At 40.4% G+C, this 14,710-nt stretch overlaps 1 protein-coding gene across 8 annotated transcripts in view; it reads left to right on the forward strand.

Annotated features, from left to right (window-relative positions):
- The window catches only part of PTPRM (protein tyrosine phosphatase receptor type M), a 568,788-nt gene that overhangs the window by 363,662 nt on the left and 190,416 nt on the right, over positions 1-14,710 (forward strand). For 5 of the 8 annotated variants that reach the window (XM_075270676.1, XM_075270675.1, XM_075270678.1 and 2 more), the window contains exon 14: positions 11,327-11,401. The exons of the other annotated variants lie outside the window; for them this stretch is intronic. In XM_075270676.1, the coding sequence (XP_075126777.1) occupies positions 11,327-11,401 (75 nt within the window). The remainder of the gene's footprint in view (positions 1-11,326; positions 11,402-14,710) is intronic. 8 annotated transcript variants of the gene reach the window in all.

Genomic DNA, 14,710 nt, shown 5'->3' on the forward strand with positions numbered 1-14,710 from the left:
TCAACATTTCCATTGTAAGAAGGCTTACATTACATGGCCTTGGGGAAGGGATGGGGTGTCTTTTCCAAATTCTGCAGATTTCTGGCATACAGAACTAGTAAAATCCAAAATTGTCATCTACTTCCCACCTGTGTTTGCCTGCATAGACAAGTAGCTATAAAAAAAAATGATCCAGTGGAGACTTGTGATGATTGCTTGCATAGTATGGCACCACCTAGTGTTTAAAGTGTATAGCAATATGCATGTCCCTGTAATGTGTACTGAGCGCTACTACATCCACGCCCCTGCGTAGTGATCCTCTTTTTACTGCAGAAACATCTTTCTGACTTTTGCAGTTGCAGGGCTGTCTAGCTAACAAGACTTTTTTTTAACTATATTGTGAGCTGCCAGAAGGGAGAGGAGACTGATTCTGATTCTGCCAGCCGAACAAGAGGGTCACACGGAAGTAAACCATGTAAAGAAGGGTATTGTCTTCGCTAAACACTTTCTTTTACCTTTAAAGAGGACCTTTCATCAGATTGGGCACAGGCAGTTCTATATACTGCTGGAAAGCTGACAGTGCGCTGAATTCAGCGCACTGTCGGCTTTCCCGATCTGTGCCCTGGGTAAAGCGCTATCGGTCCCGGTACCGTAGCGAATTTAGAGTCAGAAGGGCGTTTCTGACAGCTAGCCAGGGACGCCCTTCTGCCCAGCAGCGCCTATCGCGCTGTACAGTGTGAGCGGGGAGGAACGCCCCCTCCCTCTCCTGATAATACTGGTCTATGGACGAGCTGTTTGAGCAGAGGGAGGAGGCGTTCCTCCCCGCTCACACTGTACAGCGCGATAAGCGCTGCTGGGCAGAAGGGCGTCCCTGGCTAACTGTCAGCTTTCCAGCAGTATATAGAACTGCCTGTGCCCAATCTGATGAAAGGTCCTATTTAAGCAGTTATTGACAGCTTCTCAGGACTTTAGTCTGATTAGAATTTATGGGATACTTTCTTTACTGGAAACTGTATATTTATATTATATATATTTATATTTACTAAAAATGTAAGTGGATTGCTAGAGTATACCATATAGCAGCACAAAACCTTGCATCACTATAGATTGCTTTATATATGTAGCACTACATGGATAATCCTCACTATAGATACTGCAATATTTGGTATATTTATACTATATCTTCTATCTTCTAGTTGAGAACATCATGCCCTATACTAGAAATCTTCCAATTCACAGAAATTATCTTGAGCATCAGTTTATTGCTCAGCAGCTTTTGTGTGAAGTACATAATGGTTGACAAGACGTCTTTCTTATAGCAGAAACTTTCTATACGGTTTTCTATTCCTTCTCCAGTATACGTTTAGTTCTCAGGCCCCAGCTTCCATAATGACACTTACGGAGCCTGCTTTGTGCTCTTTTCTGACTTTGTATCTTGTCTGATAGTAAATTATAGTAATGATAACTTAGACTAATATAGCTCGTGGATAGGGAATTACTCATACAGTCATTCAGAGAGGAATAATGACATGAATACAAGCATTGGTATGGAAAGAAAAGGATGCCGCAGCTATAACTCTGCCGTCTTAGATTTACCCTAGGCCTCCACTGCTTTTCTAAAGGTCTGGCCTTGACCAAACACGGAGAATTAGTTGTATTTCTTTTTTTTTTCCTGCACGATCACTCTTACAATATTATTGAAATGATATTGTTATGGAAATGTGCGCAATAGGTCAAGTCATCTCTCTGCACGGCAGGTAACCATAGCAGCAGTAAACTGCTTTGTGGCTTTTCTATTCTCTATTGATTTTCTCCTTGTATCTTTTATTGTTTTGAAAGTTGAGTTTTAAGTAACTTGTTAAGGATTTCAAACCAGGAGATAAAAAACACGTTTGGAAGAAAAGTAAAGAAAGGCAATATTTCAGATAGATGTCCAAATGATTTGTAGTCCCGAGGCAACATGGATCCCAAGAGGAGATGCTTGACAGGCTTGTTTTTAGATGATGCGGCATGATTGTTTGTACAAATTATATCTATGCTTTGTTGCGTTTGCTATTTAACAAGTAAAGTGAAAAGTAAGCAGGGTGTGAAAACATTTTTGTATCAGCCACTGATGTACGTAAATGACATATCAAGTAAACTTCATGGATACTGAGCTTTACTGATTAAAATGTGGAAATGAAACCTCCCCTTTGGGGTTTCTGCACAATGGTTATGCCAGATTCATTAAATCCTGACCGTACAAAACTGATTTTAAAGTGAAGTCATTCTCTTATTTGATTTGTATTATACCAACTTAGTTTGAAGATTAAATCTCATACAAATGGCCCAAATGTGTGCAAAACCATATAAGCCAATACCTAGTGCTTTGGTTTACAGCACATGTGCCATTTCTAGAATAGAATCCAGATACAGCAAATGCCAAATTGAATTTGCTTAATTGTAATTTATGCAGGCAAATTATTTTATAGTATTACTTGTTTTTAGAGGACCGTGCATTCATAATACAAAAGCAAGTGCAGTAGGGGGCAACACGGTGGCTCAGTGGTTAGCACTGCAGCCTTGCAGCACTGGAGTCCTGGGTTCGAATCCTGCCAGGAACAACATCTGCAAGGAGTTTGTATGTTCTCCCTGTGTTTGCGTGGATTTCTTCCCATTCTACAAAAGACATACTGATAGGAAAAAAAATGTACATTGTGATCCCTATATGGAGCATCTACATTAAAAAAAAAACAGGTGGCTCAGTGGTTAGCACTGCAGCCTTGCAGCGCTGGATTCCTGGTGTTCAAATCCCACCAAGGGCAAAAAAACACCTACAAAGAGTTTGTATGTTCTCCCCGTGTTCGCATGGATTTCCATCCCATATTCCAAAGACATACTGATAGGGAAAAATGTACATTGTGAGCTCTACGTGGGGCTCACAATCTACATAAAAAAAACAAAAAAAACAAACAAATACAGTAGACTCATTTAGTGACCAAATGGTACAAGGGGATCGATGGCCCTGCCCATAATGGTTTACAACCCATAAGAGAAGGGGAAAGAAGACAGTAGGTGAAAGTAGAAGCTGCTCAGGTGGTGGTCTGTGTGGTGGCACAAGGTTATTGAAGGTTGTAGGCTGTCCTGGAGAGATGAGTCTTCAGGGTTCTCTTGAAGGTTTGGATTGTGGGTAACAGTCTAATATATTGTGACAGCACATTTCAGAGTATAGGGGATGCACAGGAGAAATCATGGAGGAGGTTGCGTGAAGAGTGTATAAGAGCAGAGCGAACAAGGAGATCTTGAGGGGATTGGAGGTTATGTGTGAGAAGTTAGTGGCAAATTAGGTCAGAGAACACATTTTGTGGTTTTGATCATGAAAATACATCATCCGTATAACTTATATTGTTATGTTCTCACCACATAGATCACCTTTTCCATTGGTGCAATTGTACATTTTTCAAATACCCATAGTTCTTTGCTAAGTGTTGAGATTCCATAGGTTTTATTACTTAGGATGTCCATAGACCTTTAATCACTGTGGGCTGTATGCTTATTCAGCTGACATTGATTCCTCCTGACCCCCATCCAGATGCAAACTTGACTTGAGCACCAGAATACGAGAACAGGGAAATAAGTCACTGGTAGTATCTTCTTCTCCCTGAGAACAGAACATGCTCAGTCCTTATTCACCCAGTATATTCTGTCAGATCACTCTCATGCACATTGGAAAGTTGTGAAAAAGGACAGTTTGGGAAATATTACATTTATATGTTTGGACACTTTGAAGTTGAGGTCACACATTGTGTAAAAGCTGTACCTGTCACAGTGAATGTAAAATTTCCGGGGCGTACAATGTACAGTAATCTATTACATTTCAGACTCACTCAGATGGGTGCATTATATCGCAGTCTATATTACAGATGTGCGTATTAGTAAATCCCTGTGGTGCAGTATTTTAGGTTCAGTAGCTCCATGGGAGTCTTTGTGGAACTTCTTGAATACTTTAGTGAAGTTGGTGAATAACTGATAGAAATAACATAAAATATATTTTACTTGCTTTTGCTGTGCGACCTGAATTATTTTGTAACTGCTTCATTCTTATACTTCTCAGCTAGAAATGTCCAAGGGACCCGCAAACCTCCTCTTCAATTTCTGACTCAAACACTGTTCTTCAGCCTGTGTCATTTATTGAGGAATGTGATAGTGACAGCAGGGTACTCGCTAGGCAGGAGAATTATGCCTGCTGCCCATTTATGCTGCGAACCTGAGGAACGTTTCATCCTTCTTTAGAAAGGCATTTCTAGGAAGTTAGTACATTTATGGTTTAGTAATACTGAGACATAAAACATTGGGGGCACGGCAGATGACTTGTGTATAGCTTTCACTGTAAATGGCCTGTACATGCACAGACAAAACATACATCGAGAATGCGACAATGCTTTAAAAACATTTTGTGAGTTAAAAATGGTCTAAAATCGCACAGCAGCCCATACACACTGCTAGATTCCCGCTGACGTTCCCATGGTTCCCCACCAGTCTCTATTTATAGTCGTATTGATGCACTTTTCCTGCTGATCGTACTTACTGACATCACTGCTGTGGCTAGCAATTGGCTACAGTGGTCACAGGCCAGTACACCATCTGTAGACAAACATTGGGGGGTGACCACAGGAGCATTGTTGTTCGAGTCCATCCTTGTTAGAGAAAAACACTGAAGATCAGAATATGGTGATGCTGATGAAATATCTACTATATGTAGCTGAGCTGTAGTTACTTTTTCTATGGTATGTTGAATGTGTACTTCTATACTTGTAATTTCTATGTAAGTTCTTTGTGCACTTCTTTGTAACTTCTATGTACATTCTATTTGCACTTCTATATCTTCTATGTACATTCTATTTGTACCTCTATGTAGATATAGGATAAAAAATTCCCATAATGTAGTAATTCTCCAGGATGTAGTCCAGCCTGATATTAAACCCATCTCTAGGTAATAGTAAACCCTTGCAGGCTGGGTGTTTTTAGCTTGGGGTAACTTACATCTATAAAGCTGGTTGATGACTGATATACTGTATATACACACACACACACACACACACACACACACACACACACACACATATATATATATATATATATAAAGCAAACATTTTAAAGTTTACATATACTGCAGGTCTAATCCAGATAAAAGTTGTGTAACCTGTAGACACATTGCTTTACTTACTATCCTTAATGACAATGACATGATATATATAATGCGCTTTTCTCACACGGACCAAAGCGTAAGAAGTTATTGGTCAGTTTTTTGGGTTTTTCTTTTACACAAAGCCAATCTACCTATCAGCATATTCTTGGCACATGGGAGGAAACTGGAGCACTCAGAGGAAACCCAAACAAATACGAGGAGAAGATATCATCTCCATCCAGTACACCAGGACACCAGTGCTTCAAGGCAATAGTCCTAAACACCGAACCAATGCAGTGCCCCTGTGAAATAACATTAGATTGCTTCACAAACTGATAATCTAATGCAAATCAAAGACATTCTTCCTAATTTCTAAAATCCCTCTCCTGCACACTACTGCAACCACAAAAAAACCCCAACTAATAACACTTCTATTTTTGAAAGCATTCTTACTTTGCAGTATTTTTTCCACATCTGCCTAAAACTTTTACACGGTATTGCATGTATCCCTGATCCAGAAATACATGTGTAATGCTGCATGTTTCAGGTTTTTATGGTGCATGAATGATGTAGTCAGTAACAAAAGAGTATTTGCTCGGTTGTCAGCTGATCAGCCGCACATTTACATTTTCCCAATTATCGGCAAATAGGGTTTCTATTAAGGTGCTCTCAGCCGCAGCATAGAAGTAAGTGAATTACTGGTTATTTATAGGCTACTTGGCTGCGTGGTTACAGCAGGACTGCATGTCCAGTAATAAGGAATAGCTTATAAGTTGTGTAGAGCGAGTAGTATTCGTCCAATACCTCGCCTGCATAGGAATGCGTGTAATCGGCCGGACATCAAGGGGTTAAACGCTTTGAAGATTCGATTTGTTTAACCCCTTGGTGTTCGGCCAATTACACTTATCCCTATGCCGCCGAAGTATTCGACGAATACTACTCACTCAACACTACCTATAAGTAATCAGTATTTCACTTACTTAATGTATTAGTACAAGTACCACCAGCCCTTGTCTGGAGCGCGGCTTAGCTTCTTCACTGTATGCAATTGCAGAAAGCAAAACTAAAGAACAGAACTTAGAGCGGTGGGCCATAGTACAGACCAATTGTCAACCCAAGACAACCCAGTCCTTTGAACTGAAGCTGTAGCGGATGAGAACGGACTTCTTATATATATGCATTGTGTCATATCTAAACACCTATCGCCTACCCAAGCATCAATATTCCATTAGACAGCATAACATGGTGCTTGAATACCTGTAAATCAGAACAGCTTTCCATTCAGAATCTTCTCACCCAATATTATGTTTCATGTGAAACCAGGATTAAAAACTGCAAAGATCTTCAATATGTTTCAATACCCTGGAGCCATATGCTTGCTCTTCATATCAGCATACTTTGAAGAATGACTTACTTTTTGTTATTGAACCCCAAGGTGCTGCTTTTGGGAGTCGAGGCGTTCACATCTAATTCATTTACCGCTCTGCTCTTAGATTTATAAATATTGTATGAACTATATTAAAATGGAAGCAATGTAAATGTTTGTCATAGTAAAAAGACTTCTCAGATGTGAATTGCACAGTTTAGATCTGCATTGTAACCTAACCAGGACACTTGACCGGCTTACAGCATGGACATCTTGTGGCCTTTGGCTCCAAATCATGGAGGAACAATAATAGAGTAGAATTTTATTAAGATATTTAAGGCACGTCACTAGTGCCGGAGCATGGAGTCACATCAGTCTATCTGAAGATTTCAGAGGGATATTTCTAAATATTATGCAGCAGCAGTTCTGGGTTTAATTGTCTGCAGATGGTAGATGATCTATTTCTCTCGCTTGTTGCCACAATCTAATAGCACTCAGGCTGTTCCATGTAAATTAGAAATCTTTCAGAAAAAGTCTGTCCTTAATTTTCTTGTGTCTTCTCCGTGTCATTTTCCAGCTGTTGTCTTTGACCTCTCACCTTCTTATGAATAGTTTTTAGAATCGGAGAGGCAAAACATTATACTGTATCTATGAGCTACTATTATTTATTACTATAGATTACATATATAGCGCCAACATATTCCACAGCACCTTACAGACATTGTAAGTCACTGTCCCATATAGAGCTCACAATCTACATTCCACATCAGTGTGTCTTTGGGGTGTGGGAGGAAACTGGAGTAGCCGGAGGAAATCCATGCAAACACGGGGAGAACATATAAACTCAGTCTAAATTGGATGTTAATATATATTTTCTGATCAGTTGGACTAAAATCATATACTGTAGCTGCAAATTTCTAGGCATCACTCTACTAAGGGGGTGTTCACACTTGTGCCCCTATGCGCCCTGTGTCGTTCCGCTGGGTTTCCATCCTAAGCCCTGGAGAAACTGCATAAGGGATGGCTTCCTGGTGGTCAGTTTTAAAACCTTTTTTGGGCCGGACATGCAGGCGATTGTGTCCAGCAAAAAAAACAAACAAAAACTGGTTTCCCTGTGGAGAGGCTGCATGCGGACACCAGTGGTTTGCTTTTTAAACCTGTTCAAATAAATGGGTTTAAAAACTGATTGCCGGGAAGCCGTCCCCTGTCCATTTTCTCTGGGGCAAAAGGACGTAAACCCAGTGAAATGACCCCTCTTTCTCATCTGCGTTTGGTAATCCTTTTGGGGAGTCCACATGGAGACCCCCTGAACAGAATACCAAATGCATTTGCAAGTGCTGTGCAATGAAAGCACACGGACCCCATAGACTATAGTGGGGTCCGTGTGCTTGCTGCGCGCTGTCCGTACGAATCATGCAGACAGGAAAGTAGATTGTGAACTACTTTCATGTCCGCATGTTCTGTGAGGCGATCTGGCGGCAAGCACACGGACCCCATTATAGTCTATGGGGATTTGTCTGATTTTACTGCACAGCACTTGCAATTGCGTTTGGTATTCCGTTCGGGGGGTCCCCATGCGGAATACCGAACAGAATACCAACGCAGATGTGAACTAACCCTGTCACAGGGCGCACAGGGTCACAACTGTGAACACCCCCTAAGAGACATTAAAAGAATTGTTCAGGTTTAAATAAATAAATAAATAAAAAACCTGATACAAGTGGTCTAAAACAAAGAAGTACGCAGGATTCACCATTTATTTTCGCTATAGGCAGTGCCTGTGCTCCTGTTGTCCTTGCATACAGCTAGCCAGTATGTTGGTTGTCTGTATACAAAGACAACTGGAGCACAGCTGCTGGATCCCAGGGGAAATAACAGATGAGTGTAACTAACAGATAGTGTAATACTGTCTATTGTTGTGTTTTAGTGACGTAAACTTAGTCTAATTTACTCAAAGTGCATACTGAAACAGGTGTACAATGCTAAAAAAAAAAAAAAAAATCATCGGTGGAGGGTGTACGTCATTTATCTGTGCCTATAGCTGGCATAGATTTTAGGGATGACTTACACCAGTGAACTGGCCTAAATGATTACAATATATATCTGGTGGGGTTGGTGGATCCCCTTGCCATGTCCCTTCCAGGAAAGTTTCAAGTTTCAAAGGTGGTACAGATGTGGAAAGAGTTGCAAATCTTTTTAATATCTTGTACATCAATAAATTGGTGTAAAATGCAGTAAAAACTGCCAAACATCAAATTTTCTAAATTTGTATGCTCAAGACTAGAAAATTAAAAGTCTGATCCAAGTATTTTAGCTTTTATCTTTGAATAAATGTATGCTCAAGGTTATTGTATTTTTTAAATTAATATGGATGCAACAATATTATTTAAAGGGGTATTCCCATGTACATAATCATATCTATATTTGTAGATAATTAAAAGTTGAACAGTTTGCAAATATAAGTAATTAAAAATTCTGCAAAGTTTTAAAGATTTTCTCTAACTTTCTTAGTGGTCACAGTCTGTTATCTTGATTGGTTGCCAGTGGATACGACCACTAATGTAGAAACTTTCTAAGGTCAGAAAATCAGCCATGATTTCCTTATTGTGGCCGGGATATCTTCTGATACATGTAGTGTCCCTGCCTGATAACCCGGCTACAATAAGAAGTTCCAGACCACAGAAAGTTTCTGCATTAGTGGTCGTATCCATGTCAACTGATCAAGATAACAGACTGTCACTACTAAGAAAGTTAGAGAAAATCTTTAAAACTCTGCAGAATTTTTAATTATATTTGCAAAAATGTTTCACTTTTAATTATCTACAAATTTAAAAATAATTATGTACATGGGAATACCCCTTTAACTGAAAGGGAATTTTTCATGTTGAACATGATCTGGTCTGTAGGCAGCACAGTATACAACAGAAGGAGCTCAGCGTTTGGGGGGGGGGGGGGAAATCAGTATAAGGGGGCATTCACACGGAGTAAAGTGGCGCTGATTCTGGCATGATAACTCACGGCAGAATCAGTGCTGATAAAAAGACTCCCGTTGCGTTCAATGGGTTCTGTCTTCTGCGCGGAACACATTGAATTCAATGGGTTAAGAAGCCTCCCATTGATTTCAATGTATTCTGCGCGGAAGAACGAACCCATTAAACTCAATGGGAGTCTTTTTTTATCAGCGCTGATTCTGCCATCAGTGTGAATGACCCCTAACTTATTGATAGAGCGTTACTTTTACTAGGGGGCCAGTTGGTGGATCTAATACAGTGTTTCCCCGAAAATAAGACAGTGTCTTATATTAAATTGTTACCCTAAATATAGAACCTGTCTTATTTTTGGGGGACGCCTTATTACAACCGGCAGTCATGCCGGCACTTCCTTAGTGGAGCGTCAGCATGACTGCCAGTTGTAGGTAGTGTAGAGGAGGGGTGGGGGGCAAGGTATCCTACTTACCTTTCCCATCTTCCTAGCAGCGCTGGTGCTGCTGTTTGTCCCGGCAGTGGTGGGCGGGGATTAGCGAGGCTTCGGGGCGGGGCTTAGCGGAGCTTTCGTGGGCGGGGTTTAGCAATCCCCACTTCACTGACACAGCAGCCGTGCTCTGTGCTCCGTGTGCACAAGAAAGCCGGCTGCTGTCTCTTCTGCACACGGAGCACAGAGCACGGCTGCTGTGTCAGTGAAGTGGGAATCTCTAAGCCCCACCCACAAAAGCTCCACTAAGTCCCGCCCACGAAGCTCAGCTAAGCCCCGCCCACCACTGTCGGGCATGCCTTATTTTCAGGGGGGTGCCTTATATTAGGCAATTCAACAGAAACCGCCGGCATGCCTTACTTTCGGGGGTGTCCTACTTTCGGGGAAACACGGTAAGTGATGATCAGTCACATAAAAGACTGCCAGTCATTGAATGAGACGACCCACTCGACTCCTAAGTATGGAAATGATAGATTTCTAAAAAAAAAACAAAAAAAACCCCTATATTTCAAACTATTCAACTCCTCCTACCCTGTAGTATGAACCTAGTAGATCGTACTGCATTGTCATGGCTATTTGTTGCAGTCAAATGCAAATTGAAGATGCCAGCCTGTCTTTACTGGTTCTAGAAGTAGAGAGCTGCAGCCCTTCTCCTTCAGTAACCAGAAGCGCCTACTCCTAGTGGAGGCAGATATTTTGTGGAATATACTAATACTTTCTTATTGCCATGCCATATTTTCATACAAAGCAATGCACAATGAATAAGACTTTACTATATATTGCAAGGCCACTATACTATACAGTATACGTTATGCTATATATTACAAGGCCATAAAACAGCAAAGACTTCAAAGTAATATAAATCCAAAGAACAAGGACAAAAGACCATAGTAGATCACAACAACAATATACAATACAAAGCCGTAGTTGTTTGATTTACCTTTGCTTGCAATGACTTTAGCAATAGTTAGCAGCCCCCTGTCCATTGGGTGCCGTGTGTTTGTACTTCATTGGCTTTGTGAATTTATGAATGGAGCCACAAATATTAAAACTGGTCCAATAGCCATTGTAAGGATAGGCATAGCCCATAATAGGAATCTATGGGAAATTGCATGTCTTCATTATTCACTATTTCTAACCAGAGAATTTCTGAATCATTTCCACAGTGAACTCTTTTTCTTTTCCTCCCCTCCATACTGTTTTCAGTTAGAAAATGTAGTGTTTTGGTAGTATGATGTTGCAGAGTTGGTGAAACATTGACAGTTTTCTTGTCGGCCTTGCTTCAGTCTGGCTTTTCTTCTCCTCCTCATGCATGCTGACCCGGAATTCTTCCTTTGCCTTAGCTGCGATAATCGTGACTCAGCTTACAACACCATACATTCGCATCGCCCCTGCTGCAGGCGACGACCAACTAACAGGTCAGACATTCAAGTACACACGACTCATTTCTCATTTCTTCTGCCTCTTATCATCATCATTATCATCATCATGACCATTCTGCAATCTTCTGCCCATTTCTTCACATGTCATTGTTCATTTGCTTTTTCTGTTCTGTTTTTAGCTTTTGCACTTGCTCTTGCAAATAAGAAATGTAGTATTACCAATTCATTCCATTTATGTGTCATAAAATCAATGTTACTCACTGCATGCAATTATTATGTGTGTATTGTGGAAGATGTTCTTTTTTTAAGCTTGTGATCTGTTATTTTATAGTTGTTCACACATATGGAGAAAAAACATAATTGTTAGAATATTATCACAATTGTGATATCTTACATTAGTATTTCCCAACCAGAGATCCCTAGATCCTCAGCGTTCCTCGGACTCTGGTCAATATGAATATAGTAATAGAAGTGGTTAACACATGTAGACCACAATATGGCACTGGAGAAAAAGTAAAATGTGCTTTAGCTTCATCAAATGAGTTTAACATAGACATAGAAGTAGGGATTCTTAGAGACCCCAGACATTATCAGAGGATCCCACACTATTATGGGGTTTGCAGTAACTGCAATACATTGTATTATATTAATTGCTTACATAGAAGTATAGATCATGCACTGAATACGGCCATACACATGGCAGATGTCAGGGGACAGAAGGGTCAGACATGTTGAATTGCAACATGCCCAATCTTCTATTCTGAAGGGAGATAGGGTCCTGCCAGAGATGTTTGGCACCAGTTCTCCCTATTGAGAACACATGCACATTTTACTGAGCCAAACATACATGTGCAAGAGGGGGTCTGAAGAAATATCAGTAGTGTGGCTAACAACTATTTATAAAGTGCCTGGCCAGCTTTGTGTGCATCTATGGACACAGACTCATGATAGTACATAGAAGTGTATGGAGCCATAGAAAATAATGGGACAGTGTGCCAGCCCTTAAAACGATGGCTAGCACACTGACGAAAAATACATGTTTGTGTGTGATGGGGCTAAGAATTATGTTAAATTAAAAGGTCAAGAGTTATTGACCCATCAGTCCTTTGCCCTGTTATATAAGCTGCCAGCTGTACTTTGCCCTGTTATTTAAGCCCTAGGCTCTACTATCTGTACATCATTTTTGTGTCCATTTTAAATTAATTTCCTTCCTGGACAGGAGGATTAAAAAGTGAAGGACAATGAGTCATATTTCATTGATTTCACTGCCATTACTCATGGCACATGGGCTATTACGAAAACAGATATCCCAGTTGGAGAAAAAGAACTTTCTATGCTTCACCTATCTCTGATTCATCATCTGAGCGAGCCGTTGGTGTGCACTACAGTTAGCGTACATGTTCTGGCAGAAATCACTGATGTCTGTCTATTCTTACACCTTATTCACCAGATAAGCTAGGGTGTAGCTGTATAACAGGAGACTGCTGGTCTACAGTACTGCAAACTTGTGGACATGTCAATTATTTGGCTTCCTAATCCTAAATAATAAAAGTAAAGCATGTATATTTTCACACACTACCAATGTTGTGGTATCTAGCAAAAAGGATTGAGTTTGCTTAGTATTAATAATAGTAACATCGTAACTAGTATTTACTATTGTGATAGCATCTGACAGTGCTTAACTATAGGCACATAGACATGTAATGCGGTGCTAATAATGCTTTTATATACTTTATATACACTGCTGTAAAAATGTATTTGCCCCCACGGCTGTTTTTCCCACAGCACTTTTTTCCTGTGGAGCTTTATTCTTATATAGTTTTAGGTACATTTTAACCCCTCAAAAAATATAAGGATATCTAATGTGTATATGCTTCACAGTATTAGTTTTATTTTTAGATGTGTTCTATGGAAAGGGGGAGGATTACAAATTTGAATTCTTTATATTTTTCTTTTTTTAAAACTTTTTCTTTTTCTTTTTTTTTTTAAACTGACATTATTAAACCCCCAGGGGTCTGATCACTTATGCAATGCAATACAATGCTAACACACAGAGCAGCCTGTAATAGAAGGTAATGGCAGACAATACTTGGAGTCTTCAATAGGCTCCCAGCTGTCAAGGCAACATATCATCTGCCCTGGATCTCGTTCCCGGGACTAGTGATCCTTTCAAATGGTGGTGCTGGTGGGAAATGACGGCTCGACCAACTTTGACCAAGGCACCGGGGGGGAACCACCATATTTAAATGCCTATATCTACCATAATAGTATGTATACACTGATGACCGTGAGAAAGAGGCCTGGAGGCGCACACCTCAAGTAACAAACTTGGATGTGAAACAGGAAGAAGCTTTATTCGATGAGATAACGCATTTCGGGGCTTCGCGCGACCGAGAGCACACCCCTTCATCGGATCTCTAGGATAACATGTAGCTGTTACCAAAAGGAAATTCCTTGAGTTGTGTGCCACCAGGCTTCTTGCACACTGTTATCAGTGTATACATACCAGTTTTGATACTGACTCCAGTCGGGTAGCCAGAGTGATTGCGACCCTCACCTGACCATTGTGTTGATATATCCTCCAACTCATCCCAGGTACTTGGGAGCGGTCTGTTTTTTCTAGCTCAGGTTGGTTTACCGTATTGTTCATGGAAGAGAGCACTGGTATCTGTGTTTTTTTCCTCCCACTTGTTTTTTATATCTACCATAATAGTACAGCAGATGTTGTGAAATGGTTAAATGATGATTTCATTTATTAAGGGGGAAAAAAGCTATCTAAAAAAACCTGGCCCTAAGTGCAAAGATAATCCATCCCCCAATAAATTAACTTAACCACATTTTTTTCACTAGCCACGCCCAGGCCTAATTACTGCCAGACCTGTAGAAAGAGGCAATCCCTTAAATAGAACCTGTCTGGCACCAAGAGGTAGACTAAGGGTGCGTTCACACAATGTAAAATGGAGCGTGATCTGGCACGTATACAGCGTGTCAGAGTTTGAGCTCTCAAAAGATCCCATTGATTTCAATGGGAGTTACGAGCGTATACGCCATGTTATTTTGCGCCCGTAATTTTGCGCCCGCAAAATTATGGGTGCAAAATAACGCGGCGTATACGCTTGTAACTCCCATTGAAATCAATGGGATCTTTTTGAGCGCGCAAAATGCTGACACGCGTATACGTGCCAGCTTGCGCTCCATTTTACATTGTGTGAACGCACCCTAAGAGATCTCAAAAAGCAACACACTATGTCCCGATGTAAAAAATTCAAGAAAAGATGAGAAATAAAGTCAATGACATTTATCAGTCTAGAGAAAGTTACAAATCCATTTCAATGCTTTGGGACT

The sequence above is a fragment of the Leptodactylus fuscus genome, chromosome 4 (genome assembly GCF_031893055.1).
Source record: "Leptodactylus fuscus isolate aLepFus1 chromosome 4, aLepFus1.hap2, whole genome shotgun sequence".
NCBI classification, from domain to species: domain Eukaryota; kingdom Metazoa; phylum Chordata; class Amphibia; order Anura; family Leptodactylidae; genus Leptodactylus; species Leptodactylus fuscus.